Consider the following 12,428-nt stretch of genomic DNA (forward strand, 5'->3'; position numbering starts at 1 on the left):
TATGTTCTTGCAAAGCAGGGTTAAACGAAAGTGAAGCTTTAGACAGAAACAGAACTAAAGGCATGAAAGCTCCAACACTGCCAGAGATAAAGGTGAAAGAAAGAGAGGTAAAGACTCACCGGGTGCTGAGGTCACTGCCCCCGCCTGCCATCTTCCCACCCCAGGCCCTGCCTGGGCTGCAGAGCCTAGCCTGTGAGCTCCTGTCTGCCCAGCCTGCGTGCAGTGTGGCTCCCCAGGCGCTGAGCAGGAAGTCGGCCGGCAGACTGACTCACCCTCGCAGGCTCCTGCCCAGATGGGGAAAAGAGAAGTGAAAGTATTTATTCAAGTGTATGACTGGATGCAGACACTGTGTTTCTCCTCCTTTCTTATTCCAAGGCATTCTCAGCTTTTCTGAAATGTGGCAGAGGGTTGGAGGAGAGGCCTGACAGGCAGCAGGACCGGGGAAGGAGGGCCCAGGGGACGAGCAGGGCCAGCTCCTGGAGTCCACTTGCTTGTGCAATGGACAGCAAACAAATTTCCTAGAACCAAAATTGTCCTTAGCTGCTCTGCCTTCTAAGAAGGGGCATAGTTTACATGAGACTGTGGGGGAGACTCCGCGTTTGCCCCTTGTCCTTGCTGAGATGGCTGGGGATGGGGGCTGGGGGGTGAGAGGGAAAGCCAGAAACTTCAAATCTTCTCTCAGGCCCATGGGAGAGCTTGGACTGGACTAAGGTAGGTCCTGACAATGCTCAGCCTTATAACCTGGGGAGAGTGTTCTTAGCCTTCCAGGAAATCAGCCAGAGGTGAGAGAGAACTCTCCACGCCCTGGGACCACAGGCTGGAGCCAGCGTGGTAAGAGAGGCGAACATTTTAGGTGCAAGGGGTTAAGGAATCTTGACTATGGAGCCACCGTGCAACAGCCAGGGGTGAAGAGACCTCTGAGCTTCAGAGAAGTCGCTGGAATCTTGAGAGAACAAAGGCTTCTCATTGGAGGAGGCGGGAGGTTGGAACCCAGGTGATCTAGACATGGAAGGGCAGGGTGACTCCAGCTGGGGGTTCTATCTGCGCCGGATTTTCCATTTAGATTCTGGTTCCTCACTCCTCAAAGAACAAGAAGTGACCTAGAAGACCCACTCTACATCAGTATAAAGTCACAGGTAAAGAAATAGAAGCAAAGGGCGTGTGAAAATGGGACCACAGGACACACTAGGGACCAGAACTCCAGGGAGAACCATGGGACAGAGACAGGGAGGCAGCTGGGAGCCTGGGGGTGCTGTAATCCAGGGCCTGAGGTGAGCAGAGGGTGGAAGCCAGCGAGGATTCAGGGGCCAGAGGGGATGGTGCGTCAGAGCCATGTTTTCCAAATTGCATTCTGCTGAATCTAATCTTTTCCAGCTGTGAATAAGAATGTTTGCCCAGGTACATTTGAAAATACGGGGGGTGGGGTGTTTCTACCCTGATTCCACCGCTGCCCTTTTTTCCCTAAATTGAGTGAATAAGCCAGGTGCCAGGACACTGTTGAGGACAGCTTTTCCGGTGGGCAAGGTCACTGTTTCTATCAGGCACTGCACACCTGTAGGTCTCTTTCTTTCTCTCACTCGCTCCCCCATGACCCCCCAGTTTTACGGGGCACAGTGGCTGATAAGCTGAGCCTCTGTTGGGCACAGCTATTCTCTGATCCCAATCTCCATGGAGCACAGCAGCCCTGACAAGGCCTGGCACGGGCCACACCAGTCTGCTCTGGCATCCACACTCACCCCTCTCACTGCTCCTGGGCAGTAGGCAGGCTCAGGCCACTGAGCAGCACTGTCATAAATGTACCAGCTTCTCTCTGGATGTGCTTAGGGGCTGCTAAGGGCAGCAGCTGGAATTCTGGACCAATGAGCAGCAGGCTGGAGGGAAATCTGCAAGTGTTGACCTTCACAGGTGGGCATGCCCATGCTAGGACAGCTCCTGGCAGCAGGGAAGGAGATGTTCTTGTCAGACCGGGTTGGAGAAAGCTGAGCCCACACCACACTCTGCAAAAGCAATGGCAGTTAATGGAGAATCTCTAGGCCTCTGTGGGAAAAGCAGTTTCTTTGATCTGGAAAACGTCAAGACACACCTGGGTTGGGAATGGGACAGGACCAAATGAAAAAGTAGTGTGAATTTTTAAAAATCCTGCTGGACTGTTTACAAGGAAATAATGGAACTCCTGGAGTATTTTCCATGGCTGCAAGGAGCACAGGCAATAAGGAATGTTTTTGCTGTCACAGAAGTAGTTCCAGTTACTGGAGCCTGGAAAACTCCAAAGCAGGAGAGGCAATGATTAAGGAAGGACCACAGGCAGGGCACCCAGCCAGGTGATGGGCCTTTGTGAGCTTCACCAAGAGCAGCTTCAGTTCAGACTTCAGTGGCAAGGGGTGGGGAGAGGCTGTGATTCTTTTTTTTTTTTTTTTTACAGAGTCTGACTCTGTCGCCAGGCTGGATTATAGTGGCACAATCTCGGCTCACTGCAACCTCCGCCTCCCATGTTCAAATGAATCTCCTGCCTCAGCCTCCCAAGCAGCTGGGTCTACAGGCACGCGCCACCACGCCCAGCTAATTTTTGTATTTTTAGTAGAGGCAGGGTTTCACCATGTTGGCCAGGATTGTCTCGATCTCTTGGCCTCGTGATCCACCCACCTTGGCCTCCCAAAGTGCTGGCATTACAGGCGTGAGCCACCCTGCCCAGCCCGGGGCTGTGATTCTTGAACCTGGGACCCCCATGTGGGAACCAGAGGTGTATCCCTGAGATGAGGACATTAGCATCACGGGCCAGAGAGTTTCAGGGCAGGAGGCAGCTTCAGCAACAGTGCCACTGGGGCATGAGGATAGAGAACCTGGCCACCCTCCAGCAGACATAGAGGTGATGGGTGAAGAGCGGGCACCTGAGATCTTTAGTAGGAGCACCCAATCCTGCCAAGCTGTCTCCTTCTAGGAGGTGGAACATCAACCAGTGCAACAGGCCCAGTCCCTTCCTATCCCTGCCCTTCTTCTAGGGGACACTTCTCTGACTGGGAGTGGGAGTGAGCCTGCTCCTTGTTGGGGCTCCCTGGAGTCATCCTGCCTGCAGAGACCAAGACCTTTTGGCTGTCCAAACTTAAGTGCACAAAGACAGGAACCTGTGTGGCATGGGGGAGGGTTCAATGCCATGAAGATAAGCCCAATTCTGGGGTTTAGTGTTAGGGATGCCTTTACTGCCGCATGTCTAATCCAGTTTTCATCAGGAATAAACCTGGTATTTTGATCCCCATCTGTTTCTTCATTTTGCATATGTCTCAAAAGGTTCAAGCACGTGGTATACATCTCTCTGCTAAGATTCTCTTTTATCTGTGCCCCAGATACATAGAGGCTGGGGTAGTAGCTCCTTGCAATTGCATGATTGTGATGCACTTATTCCCTGGACTCAGCGGGCATTTGGTGGCAATATTTCAGCTTTTAGGGACTTGGGTGAGACAACATACTCCCCGGCCCACCCACCAGCGTCCTCTGCTCAGCAGAGCCTCAGTGACTGGGCTCCCTAGCCTACAACACTGTAAGATGCCAGTGGGATTTGTTGGAGGTGAAAATATGATTATTGCTGTTGGAAGGGAGTGAATCCTTGGAAAATGGGCGAATGGGAAGAGGTACCCTGGTAGGGAAGGAAGGGACTATGGGGTGAAGGATTGTAGGAAGTCAGAAAGGCAAGGGAGCACTGGACAACACAGGAAGTCCCTCTGGCCATCTCCTGATGGTGGGGACCGTCATGAGAAACCCAGAGGGTGCCTTCAGTCCTTGTGCAGCAACAAGAGGAAGGAGACTGGCCCAGGGCAACCCCTGAGTCCACAACATCAAGCAGGGTGGTTCAGGTTGAGCCCTGTTGTATCTGTAGCTAGACATATGCAGATCCCTGTCCCTGTAATTAAAGGACAGCAAGGCTACTGGCGGCCCATGAACGCCACCTTATACCTCCTTCTCGAGGCCACTCAGTCGATAAGGCATGCCACAGACACACCGTGAGCATGCACAGCCAGCAAGGGGCCCATGACCGCCATTCCCTGTGTCAGCCACCCATCTTCCGGTTCCCACAGCTGCCCTGTGCTCCTTGGGGCTCTGCCCACCTCGGGCCAGCGTGCCTTCTCCTGGCTGTGTGTGGCGCTGCAGCCTCCTTAGGGCTGGGTGGGAACAGGAGCTGAAAATCCTCCTGTTCTCGGGATTATAGCTAACCCAATACTTCGAAATGTGTGGTAGAAGTGGCATCGTTCCTTCTAAATAAAGTTGAACCCATGTAAACACTGGGTTCTGAGATCATTTTGTCATCTGGGAGGTCACCAGCACTGCTGGGGTGCCACCTGCCCTCTGTTCACACCGAAAGGGAGAGGGTACTCTGCCCTTCGCTCCTCCTGGTCCCTGTCCTCTTCCCTGAGAGCTTCATTCCTTCCAGAGTCCCAAGAGGCCCTGCCTTCTGCACCTCCCTGGAGGCTGATGCCCTCAAGCCTGCCCCACACCCTGAGGCCCTGCAGGACACTCCTGTGGTCCTTGCAGGACTCAATGCTGAGCAGTTGAAAGCATTCAAAAATGGTGGGTAAATGGCAAAAACTGGTGTCATGGAGTGAATTAGAAGACACAAAATTTCAAAGAAGTGTGTGTTTCATGCAGACAAGTTTGGCAATGCCCCCTGCCCCAAACCCAGTCTCCCCGATTGAGGGGAGGGAGCTTCACCTTCCTCTAACACCAGGGTGTAAGAGTTAAAGAAAGAGGAAAGAAACATGAAAAGTGGCTCAACAGTTAAAGACAGGATTATTTTGGAGAATAAACCTGAGAGGGGATTCTGGTCAATTTTTTTTTTTTTTTTTTTTTTTTTTTTATTCAGGAGCATTTTCTTTCACAGACTGAGGGTATTTAAGGGTTTAGGAATGGGGGAGCTTATCGCAGGCTCTGAATGTTTCTGTGTGAGGGAAATTTTATTGCAAGGTTGAATGTCTCTGATCAGAGGGGAGGTTATCTCGGGGTTGGCATGTTTCTGGTTGTGGGGGATAGTGTTAGAATGTGTCTGGTTATGCTAACATTAGCCATCTGGCTGTTTTGGGGCTGGATTTAGGTGGTTTTTTAATTAAGGGGAACTTGAAATGGTGGTATTTGTCCAAGATGGAGAAGCTCCTGCTCTGTCAATTCAGTCTCTATACTTACAAAAGGACAAGGGGTGGCCTGTTTTTTTCTGGCTACTTCCTGCTGGAGGAGTGGGGTGTGGAGAGTTCTTTGGTCTCAGATTGACTGTAGGAGTAACATGGTCTGTAGATGTTTTTGAGTAACTGTCTGTGAGATGGCCAAGATCCTGTTGTTTAAAAATTTTTGAAAAAGGTTAATTAAGCAGGGTGAGAACATTAGTTCTAGGCATATTATTAAGAAAGGGCCCAGGAATGAGATGACCCATGTTATGATTTTGTTCCTAAACCAAGAATCTATTCAGTTGCTTTGGTATTTCCTTAGCTTTTTAGCTCTTTAAGTTTTTCAGCAGCATCTTTTACTAGGCCCAATAGGTTGAGATAGATGCAACATTTCTTCTTACCCAATGAGAGGCAGAGGCCCTCTCTTTTAGCCGTTATAAGATTTAATCGCCATCTATTTTGGAGAACCACTCCAGCCAAGGAATCTAGTTGGTCTTGGACTTTTATAAGGCTTTAAGCCATACTTTTTAATGAACTCTGTAGTTTTGTGGAAAGAGCTTTAAAGTATGTTAAGGAGGTGGTCAACCTGCCTGTTTCCAGTTCAAGCCTGGAGGTTATACCTAGGGTACCATTAAAGGAATGACTTCAATGGCCCTTCTTTATTTAACACATTGGGCAGATGGAACAGGTAAAGATTGATTAGGAGGAACTAGTCCAATGGAGGGAGAAAAATAAACTAGGATTTAGGTTACAGTTCCGTTGGTGGGGAGACGAAGATACGTGTTGGTGCCTAACAAAAAGAATAAGCCTTTGTTATGAATACAGGTGGAGATATGGGAAAAAAATAAGTGAATTAAAGATGGGTGTTTTTTTTTTTCTGTGGTTTGTTACTCCAGGTGGATAAGGAGGAGGCCAGGGAGACACTCTCTATAGTAGAGATATAGGAAGAGTTATTTTTTTACATATTTAATGCGATCAGATGTTTTACCACTGATACTGAGCCATGGAAAAAAGTGGGAGGGCATCAGGGGCGGCACAAGTCAGGCTTGGAATGTTGATTGAGGGAGAGGCTGTAAAACGAGCTGTTTGCAGAAATGCTCTGTTTGCTTCAGGTGATAGCTGGTAATTAACCTGGTTAGTTTGATGGTCAGAGGGGTGTTTAACAATGATAGGGTTGCATAGGTTAGATGTTAAGGACCCTGCAGGGAAATTTCCCTTAGAGGCTGAAAAGCAAAGTGAGGCTTGTTGTAAAAGGGATTGTATTTAGTTATGTGCCTTTTAATGGGAGGGCCTTGGGGCCTGAGGCATTGTAGGGAGTTGTAATAGGTTTGAAATAATTTGTTGGCTTGATTAGCCCCGGAAGTGGGATAATCGCTAACTGGGGTGTCAGCATTTTTAAAAAGGAAGCTCCTTTTTGGAATTTATAAATTAGTATTATGTTTCCCATTAAAAGGTCACGATGGGGTGTAGGAAGGGCTGTGTAAGCTAAGGAAGACAGTGTTTCGCACGTTCAGCATTCTGGAACAAAGGAAGAGTTAGCTTGAAGCAAGAGGGATTGCGTAGGGTTTATAGAGCGTTTTAGTTTGAGAGCAGTGAGGAGTGGTTGTATTGGTGAGGTTGATATGATTAGGGAATTTATATTGAAAGAAACAAGCAAAAAAAGAAAAAAGTTATTTGGGTAGGAGTAAAGTCCTGGAAAGTTCCTTGAAGCCACAGGTCCCATAGAATAGTAAGGAGCAATCAGGATGTATAATGGGAGCTTCATACGGGTTCCACTGAAGGTCTGTAACAAAGTTGGTTGGGAAGCAATGGCTTATGTGGATTTTTCCTCCTTTTCCTCCGGGATTTGGGCGAGGCAAAGGAAAGTGCGTCCTGTGGAGACATAAGAGAAGGCTGAAGGGGTTTTAGATTTGGTTGTGTGGGCATGTGGTGAAGGGAAGTCTGTTTTCTTGAGAAAAGTAGAATGAAACCAGTTAGGGAATCCCTAGAGTTTTGCTGCTGTGGGTGGAGTAAGAATGATCTGGTAAGGTCCCTTCCATTTAGGTGTGAGGGGGGGAACTTGGGGGTAGGATTCAGATTTTTTACCGAACCCAGCCTCCTGGCTGTAGGAAAGGATTAGAGAAGTCATGACTGGTTGTGGCAGGTATTTGTCAGCATATTCCTAAATGAAATGGTGGGTTGTATGTAGGAGAGGGGAAATGAGAGGGGTTGGTAGAGGTGGGGCTTGACCCTGAGGTGGAGCAAAAGGGCCGAACGGTTTCCCATACATGAGTTTAAGGGGGCTGAGCATTAAAGGTTTACATGGGAGTGCCCAAATTTTTAGAAGGGCCAAAGGCAAAAGTGTAACCCAGTCTTTATGTGTTTGAAGTGAGTACCTGGTGAGGGTGTTCTTTAGAATTCCATTCATTTTTTTTTTTAACTGTTCCTGAAGATTGAGATTGACAGGGGATGTGTAGCTTTCAGGTAATTTGTAGGGCTTGCACAAGTGTTTGAGTAATTTGAGAAATGAATTTAGGACCATTGTTAGATTGAAAAGGAAGAGGCACCTTGAACTGGGGATATCTGTCACTAATTTGGAGGTGACAGTAAAAGCTTATTTGTTGGTTGTGGGAAAAGCCTTGACCCATCCTGAAAAGGTAGTAACCAGAAATAAAAGAAATTGAACTTTTTTTACTAGGTGCATGTGGGTAAAATTAATTTGCCAATCCTGTTCTGGAAGGTATCCTCTAACTTGATGGGTTGGGAAAGAAGGGGGTCTAGTGTTGGAGTAAGGTGAGGCTTTTTGGCAAATAGAGCATTGGTGGGAAATGGCTTTCAACTGTTTCTTTATATCTGGGGTTACACGTATATGGGAACTTAAGAAATGTTGTAGAGGGGAATAGCTAGTGTGGAAGACACTGTGAATGTCCTGTAGATGAGGTTTTATTTCAGAGTCAGGCAGGAATAATTTGTTTTGTAAGAACTGGTATGGGGGTTTGAATTGTGCTCCTGCCATGATTAGTTGCTATATTTGATATTCTGGATAAGAGGAAGGAATATGATGTATGAGGAGAAATAAGTATTGGGGAGTTGAGTGATTGGTTGAGGCATGTTTTGCCCAATAGTCAGCCTTTTGGTTCCCTAAAGAAATGTGGCTTTTGTTTGATGTTTTTTGCAATGGATAACTGTAACCTTTTTTGGAAGTAGAGCTTCCTTTAATAGGTGATGGATGAGTTTTCCATTAATGATAGGGGTTCCCTTAGCAGTGAGATAGCCCTGCTTATTCTAAATTTGGGCGCTGAAATGGATGATGTTATAGGCATATTTGGAATTGGTGTGTATACTAACTTGTGTGTTTTTTGCTAGGGTTAGCACTCTTATTAGGGCAACTAATTTTGCTTGTTGTGCAGATGAGCCCAAAGGCAAGGGGGCAGTCTTTATGACTTTTCTAGGTGTCAGAGAGTGGGTGTAATTATATTTTTCAAAGATGGCATATCCCGCTTAGTGGGGAAGGTTTTTTGATGCGTTGCCATCTATAAACCAATCTGGGGCTCCCTTTATGTGAGTGGAAGTAAGGTAGTGAAACATGGTGAGAGAACTTTAATTAGATTAGAGCATGAGTGTTGGTTTGGTTTCATAATTGGTGTTGAAAGTAAAATAGTGGCGGGGTTAGGTGGAGAGCACTTATGAAGAGAGACAGAGAGTTGAAGGAGAGTTGAATGTAAGGCTTGCATGTGAGAAGATGAGATGAAGGTGAGTTCCTTATGGCTGAGCGTTATCTTGTAGAATGTGAGAATAAAATACCTGAAGGGGTTTGTAGAATGTGAGTTTTTGTGCCTTAGGGATAGAGAAGCTTCTCCCAGCTCCGCACAGCAGGGTGTATGCTGACGCCCAGAACTCACCATGGTAGATTCCAGCTGAGAGGTCATTACCGAGAGCCCAAGACCTCCCAGATCAGGATAATGAGAGCACCAGGTCCTGGCAGCTCCCAGGGACATGGTACACCCCCCCCAGGGTAGGAACCCAGCTGGGCTCCCACAGGAGTGAGGGGCTGTTAATCACAATGCTGGCTCTTGAGCAGGTCAGGCCAGCCAGACACTGATGGTAAAATTAGTAACATCCTTGACGACAAGGCTGCATCATTCCTGGTGCTCAAGTCCTGGAACCACTCTGATTCCTGCCTTTTTCCAGGGCTATTTGCCAGCTCAGTATCCCTGCCTTCCAGCTCTTTCTGTGAGGCACTGTGTATTTCATCATCAAAGTCCCTTTTTGTCTAACCTAGATAAACTGGGTCTCTCTTGATGGCGAAGAGCCTAAATTGATACCAAGGTGTTTGTGTTAATCTTAGATTTGTTTGTTACTTATGTATTGCATGCAGGGCCAGACACTTTCTAAGTGAATAATAAATATTAACTTGTTAATCCTCACAATAATCTAGAGTGTTATCTCCATATTACAGATGAAACAGTGCAGAAGAAGGATAAATAACTTAGCCAAGCACATAGTGCCAGCAAGTAGACATATTCAGGAGCTAGGCTTCTACCTATATGAGCTACATTCAGTCTGTGCTCTTAAATGCTAGCCTGTGCTGCCTCTCAGTACAAGTTAGTATTGCTTACAAGACCAAAAATGCTAGCCAATAACAATTCAGTTTTGATGAAAAAATGAAAGCTATAGCATGGATGATGCAGAGCTGTATTTATTGAAGTGACAATGTCCATTGGATATTATTAAGTGAAAAAAATCGATTAGCATTTTTATTCATTAAGATGGTATGCCCACTGCCTCCCTACTCCCTGCCTCCCAAACACACAACCACATTACGAAGCCTAGAATCACTTGCATCAGAATGTCAACCATGGTGATTCTCGTAACCTGGGGAGGCCCACCAAGCTCTGGGTTCCTTAGTGGTAGGAGGTATGAGCTGCAATAGCTTGGATCTTTGGAGGGGATGCTCTGACATACTCCAGACCATTGAACCCCTGAAAGCTTACCTACAAGGCACATCTCTGAATCTTTGTAACATTTCTCTCTTACCACCTGCAGTGTCTGTGGCTTAACACGTCACTCAGAATAGTCAGCATTTCTCGCTTATCAAGCCCATAAGCACACATAAGCCCGGATGTGGCCACAGCTGTAGATTAGCTCTAGCCTGATTCCTGGGAGCACAGAGTAGCCACACACCACATCCTTGGTCCTGATGTGGGGCAAGGGGGGCGGCCTCAGGCCACAGGGTGTCACCTCCAGGTGAAGCTGGTTCCATTAGACCCAGGGTAATACTCTAGGGACTGCTGGCATTGGCAGCCACCACTCATCAGCTGTGGATGGAAAGGCCTGGCCAGAAGAGGACATGGTGCCAGGATACCAACAGCTTTGCAGGGGAGTGAAAAATGGTTTCCCTCTACCCTGTTTGGTTCTTTGGCTGAGCTACGAATGAATTAAATTGACATAAGCATAATAACAGGAGGGAAAATAATTTTAATTATATATGTATACATAGGAGTCCCATGAAATACAAGACTCCAAGAAGGGTCAGATGATTGACACGCATACACCATCCTGAGCTATCGAAAAGAATGGGGGCCTGGGGCTTCTGCAGGGAGGTGGCCAGACAAGTGGGAGGGGGAAGGAAAGAAGTGTGTCCTGAATAAAGCTTGGCTGGTTTTTCAGATAAAAGGTCTTGTGAGTAATAAATGTCTGGAGCAGCCCTCAGGAGAAGAGGTGACAGTCTGTCTGCGCTGGTGTCACCTCCCACCTCCTTCCCTGTGGTCCCAGTTACCCTTCCCTGGCTGATGAGATTGTTGGTGATGGGATTCATGATGATTGAATTTCTTTTGGATGATTCGTCTTTGGGCAGATGAGGGAGGCTCAGAGAAAAGCCCCTCACTGCATGTGCTGTGTCCGAGTGCCCTCAGTTTGAAGTAAGTGGCATATTTTGGGGTACTATTTGCTGAACGCCTTCGGCATCCACTAAACCAATTAATTAATCCCATTTGTTTCCCGAATAGCAAACACTTCCTTCAAATTCTTCTCAAATTCAGCCTCCAGTCTAAGTCCCATTTGGCCAAAATCCTTGTACTGAAAAAAAATAATAAAGACAAAAACAAAGTTCCTCATGATTAGTGTCGTTAGACACCTTTCAACTGAGAATGATCAGGACTCTTGTCTTTAAAAAATAAAGTACTGTAAGTTGACAATTTATAATGGTATATATTTTGGAGTATAAAGTAACGTGATTTATGACTGCTATGTGGAATAATCATATCAAACTAATTAACATATCCATCACCTCAAATAGTTATTTTTTTATGGTGAGAACATTTGAAATTTACTCTCTTAATAATGTTGAAGTGTAAAATACACTATTGTTAAGTATAGGACTCTTGTCTTAAACACGCTAAGTTACATTAACCAGGTTAAACTTGAAAACTCATGCAGCTAAGAGTAACTTCTGTTTTTTACCAGCATGATTCTTACTAACAGGGCAGAAAAGTGAAGTCATTTGCATAGTTGGGATCATTACTTATTTGGCTTCTGTTGCTTATTTCAGTGGGTTAGAAAAGTAATCTATGCTCTTTCACCAATTCAGATAGTGGAAGGGTATAAGGTAAGATCACTGATTTCTTCATTTCTCTGTCACTTCTACTCCTTGCCGGCAATCCCAGTTAACCATATGGTCTAGTCACATGCAAAGAAATCTGGAGTTTGGGATTCCTGAGGTTAGGGGAAGATAAGAAGCACAATACCACTATAAGATGAAATTCTTCTCTTTATATGCTGCAGCAGACAGGACTCAATTGCTCTCTCTGAGCTCCTGTCACCTTGGGGCAGGTGGGGGATGAGCTCTCAGGAACCTGGAGCTCTGGTTGCAGGAACACCTTTTGACTCACTGTTACTTTGCTATGATGAGCTAAGACCTGAACTGAAAAAAATCACTCACTTTCAGAACCCTTGCTTGTGCAAGCTTATTACAGGATGAGGGAAATTAAAATTTTCCAGGCACCAGAAAATGAGGGGAAGAATGGAAAGAAACCAAACAGAAGCAGGAAGAGCCACCTACCTTGTAAGATGCCCTGTGATTCTGGAAGATGAGGCGCATGTCACGTACAAACCCCTCCACTTGGGAATAACTGTGCTCATTCAGCCTCTTCTTGATTTTATCCAACCACATGGGCTCCTTCAGGCCTTGACATGCCTCTCTAATCTGGTGACAAAAATACCAGTGGGAAGGCTACCAGCACAGTTCAATCTCTACCTTCTGTGGCTTCCCATAAAATCCAGCAGAAATACAACAAAGTGAAG

At 46.4% G+C, this 12,428-nt stretch overlaps 2 protein-coding genes across 3 annotated transcripts in view; both read right to left on the reverse strand.

Annotated features, from left to right (window-relative positions):
* The window catches only part of SP140L (SP140 nuclear body protein like), a 62,516-nt gene extending 62,242 nt beyond the window's left edge, over positions 1-274 (reverse strand). For both annotated transcript variants that reach the window (XM_017529075.2, XM_037738729.1), the window contains exon 1: positions 120-274. In XM_017529075.2, the coding sequence (XP_017384564.1) occupies positions 120-151 (32 nt within the window). In that variant the 5' untranslated portion in view covers positions 152-274. The remainder of the gene's footprint in view (positions 1-119) is intronic.
* A 10,310-nt stretch (positions 275-10,584) lies between these two features.
* LOC108304768 (nuclear body protein SP140-like) overlaps positions 10,585-12,428 on the reverse strand; it is a 90,523-nt gene continuing 88,679 nt past the window's right edge. Inside the window, exons 27-29 of the mRNA XM_017529074.2 lie at positions 12,187-12,330; positions 11,081-11,204; positions 10,585-10,987 (exon numbers count right to left, since the gene is read on the reverse strand). Coding sequence (XP_017384563.1) covers positions 11,106-11,204; positions 12,187-12,330 — 243 coding nt within the window. The 3' untranslated portion in view covers positions 10,585-10,987; positions 11,081-11,105. The remainder of the gene's footprint in view (positions 10,988-11,080; positions 11,205-12,186; positions 12,331-12,428) is intronic.

The sequence above is a fragment of the Cebus imitator genome, unplaced genomic scaffold (genome assembly GCF_001604975.1).
Source record: "Cebus imitator isolate Cc_AM_T3 unplaced genomic scaffold, Cebus_imitator-1.0 Scaffold57, whole genome shotgun sequence".
Classification (NCBI taxonomy): Eukaryota; Metazoa; Chordata; class Mammalia; order Primates; family Cebidae; genus Cebus; species Cebus imitator.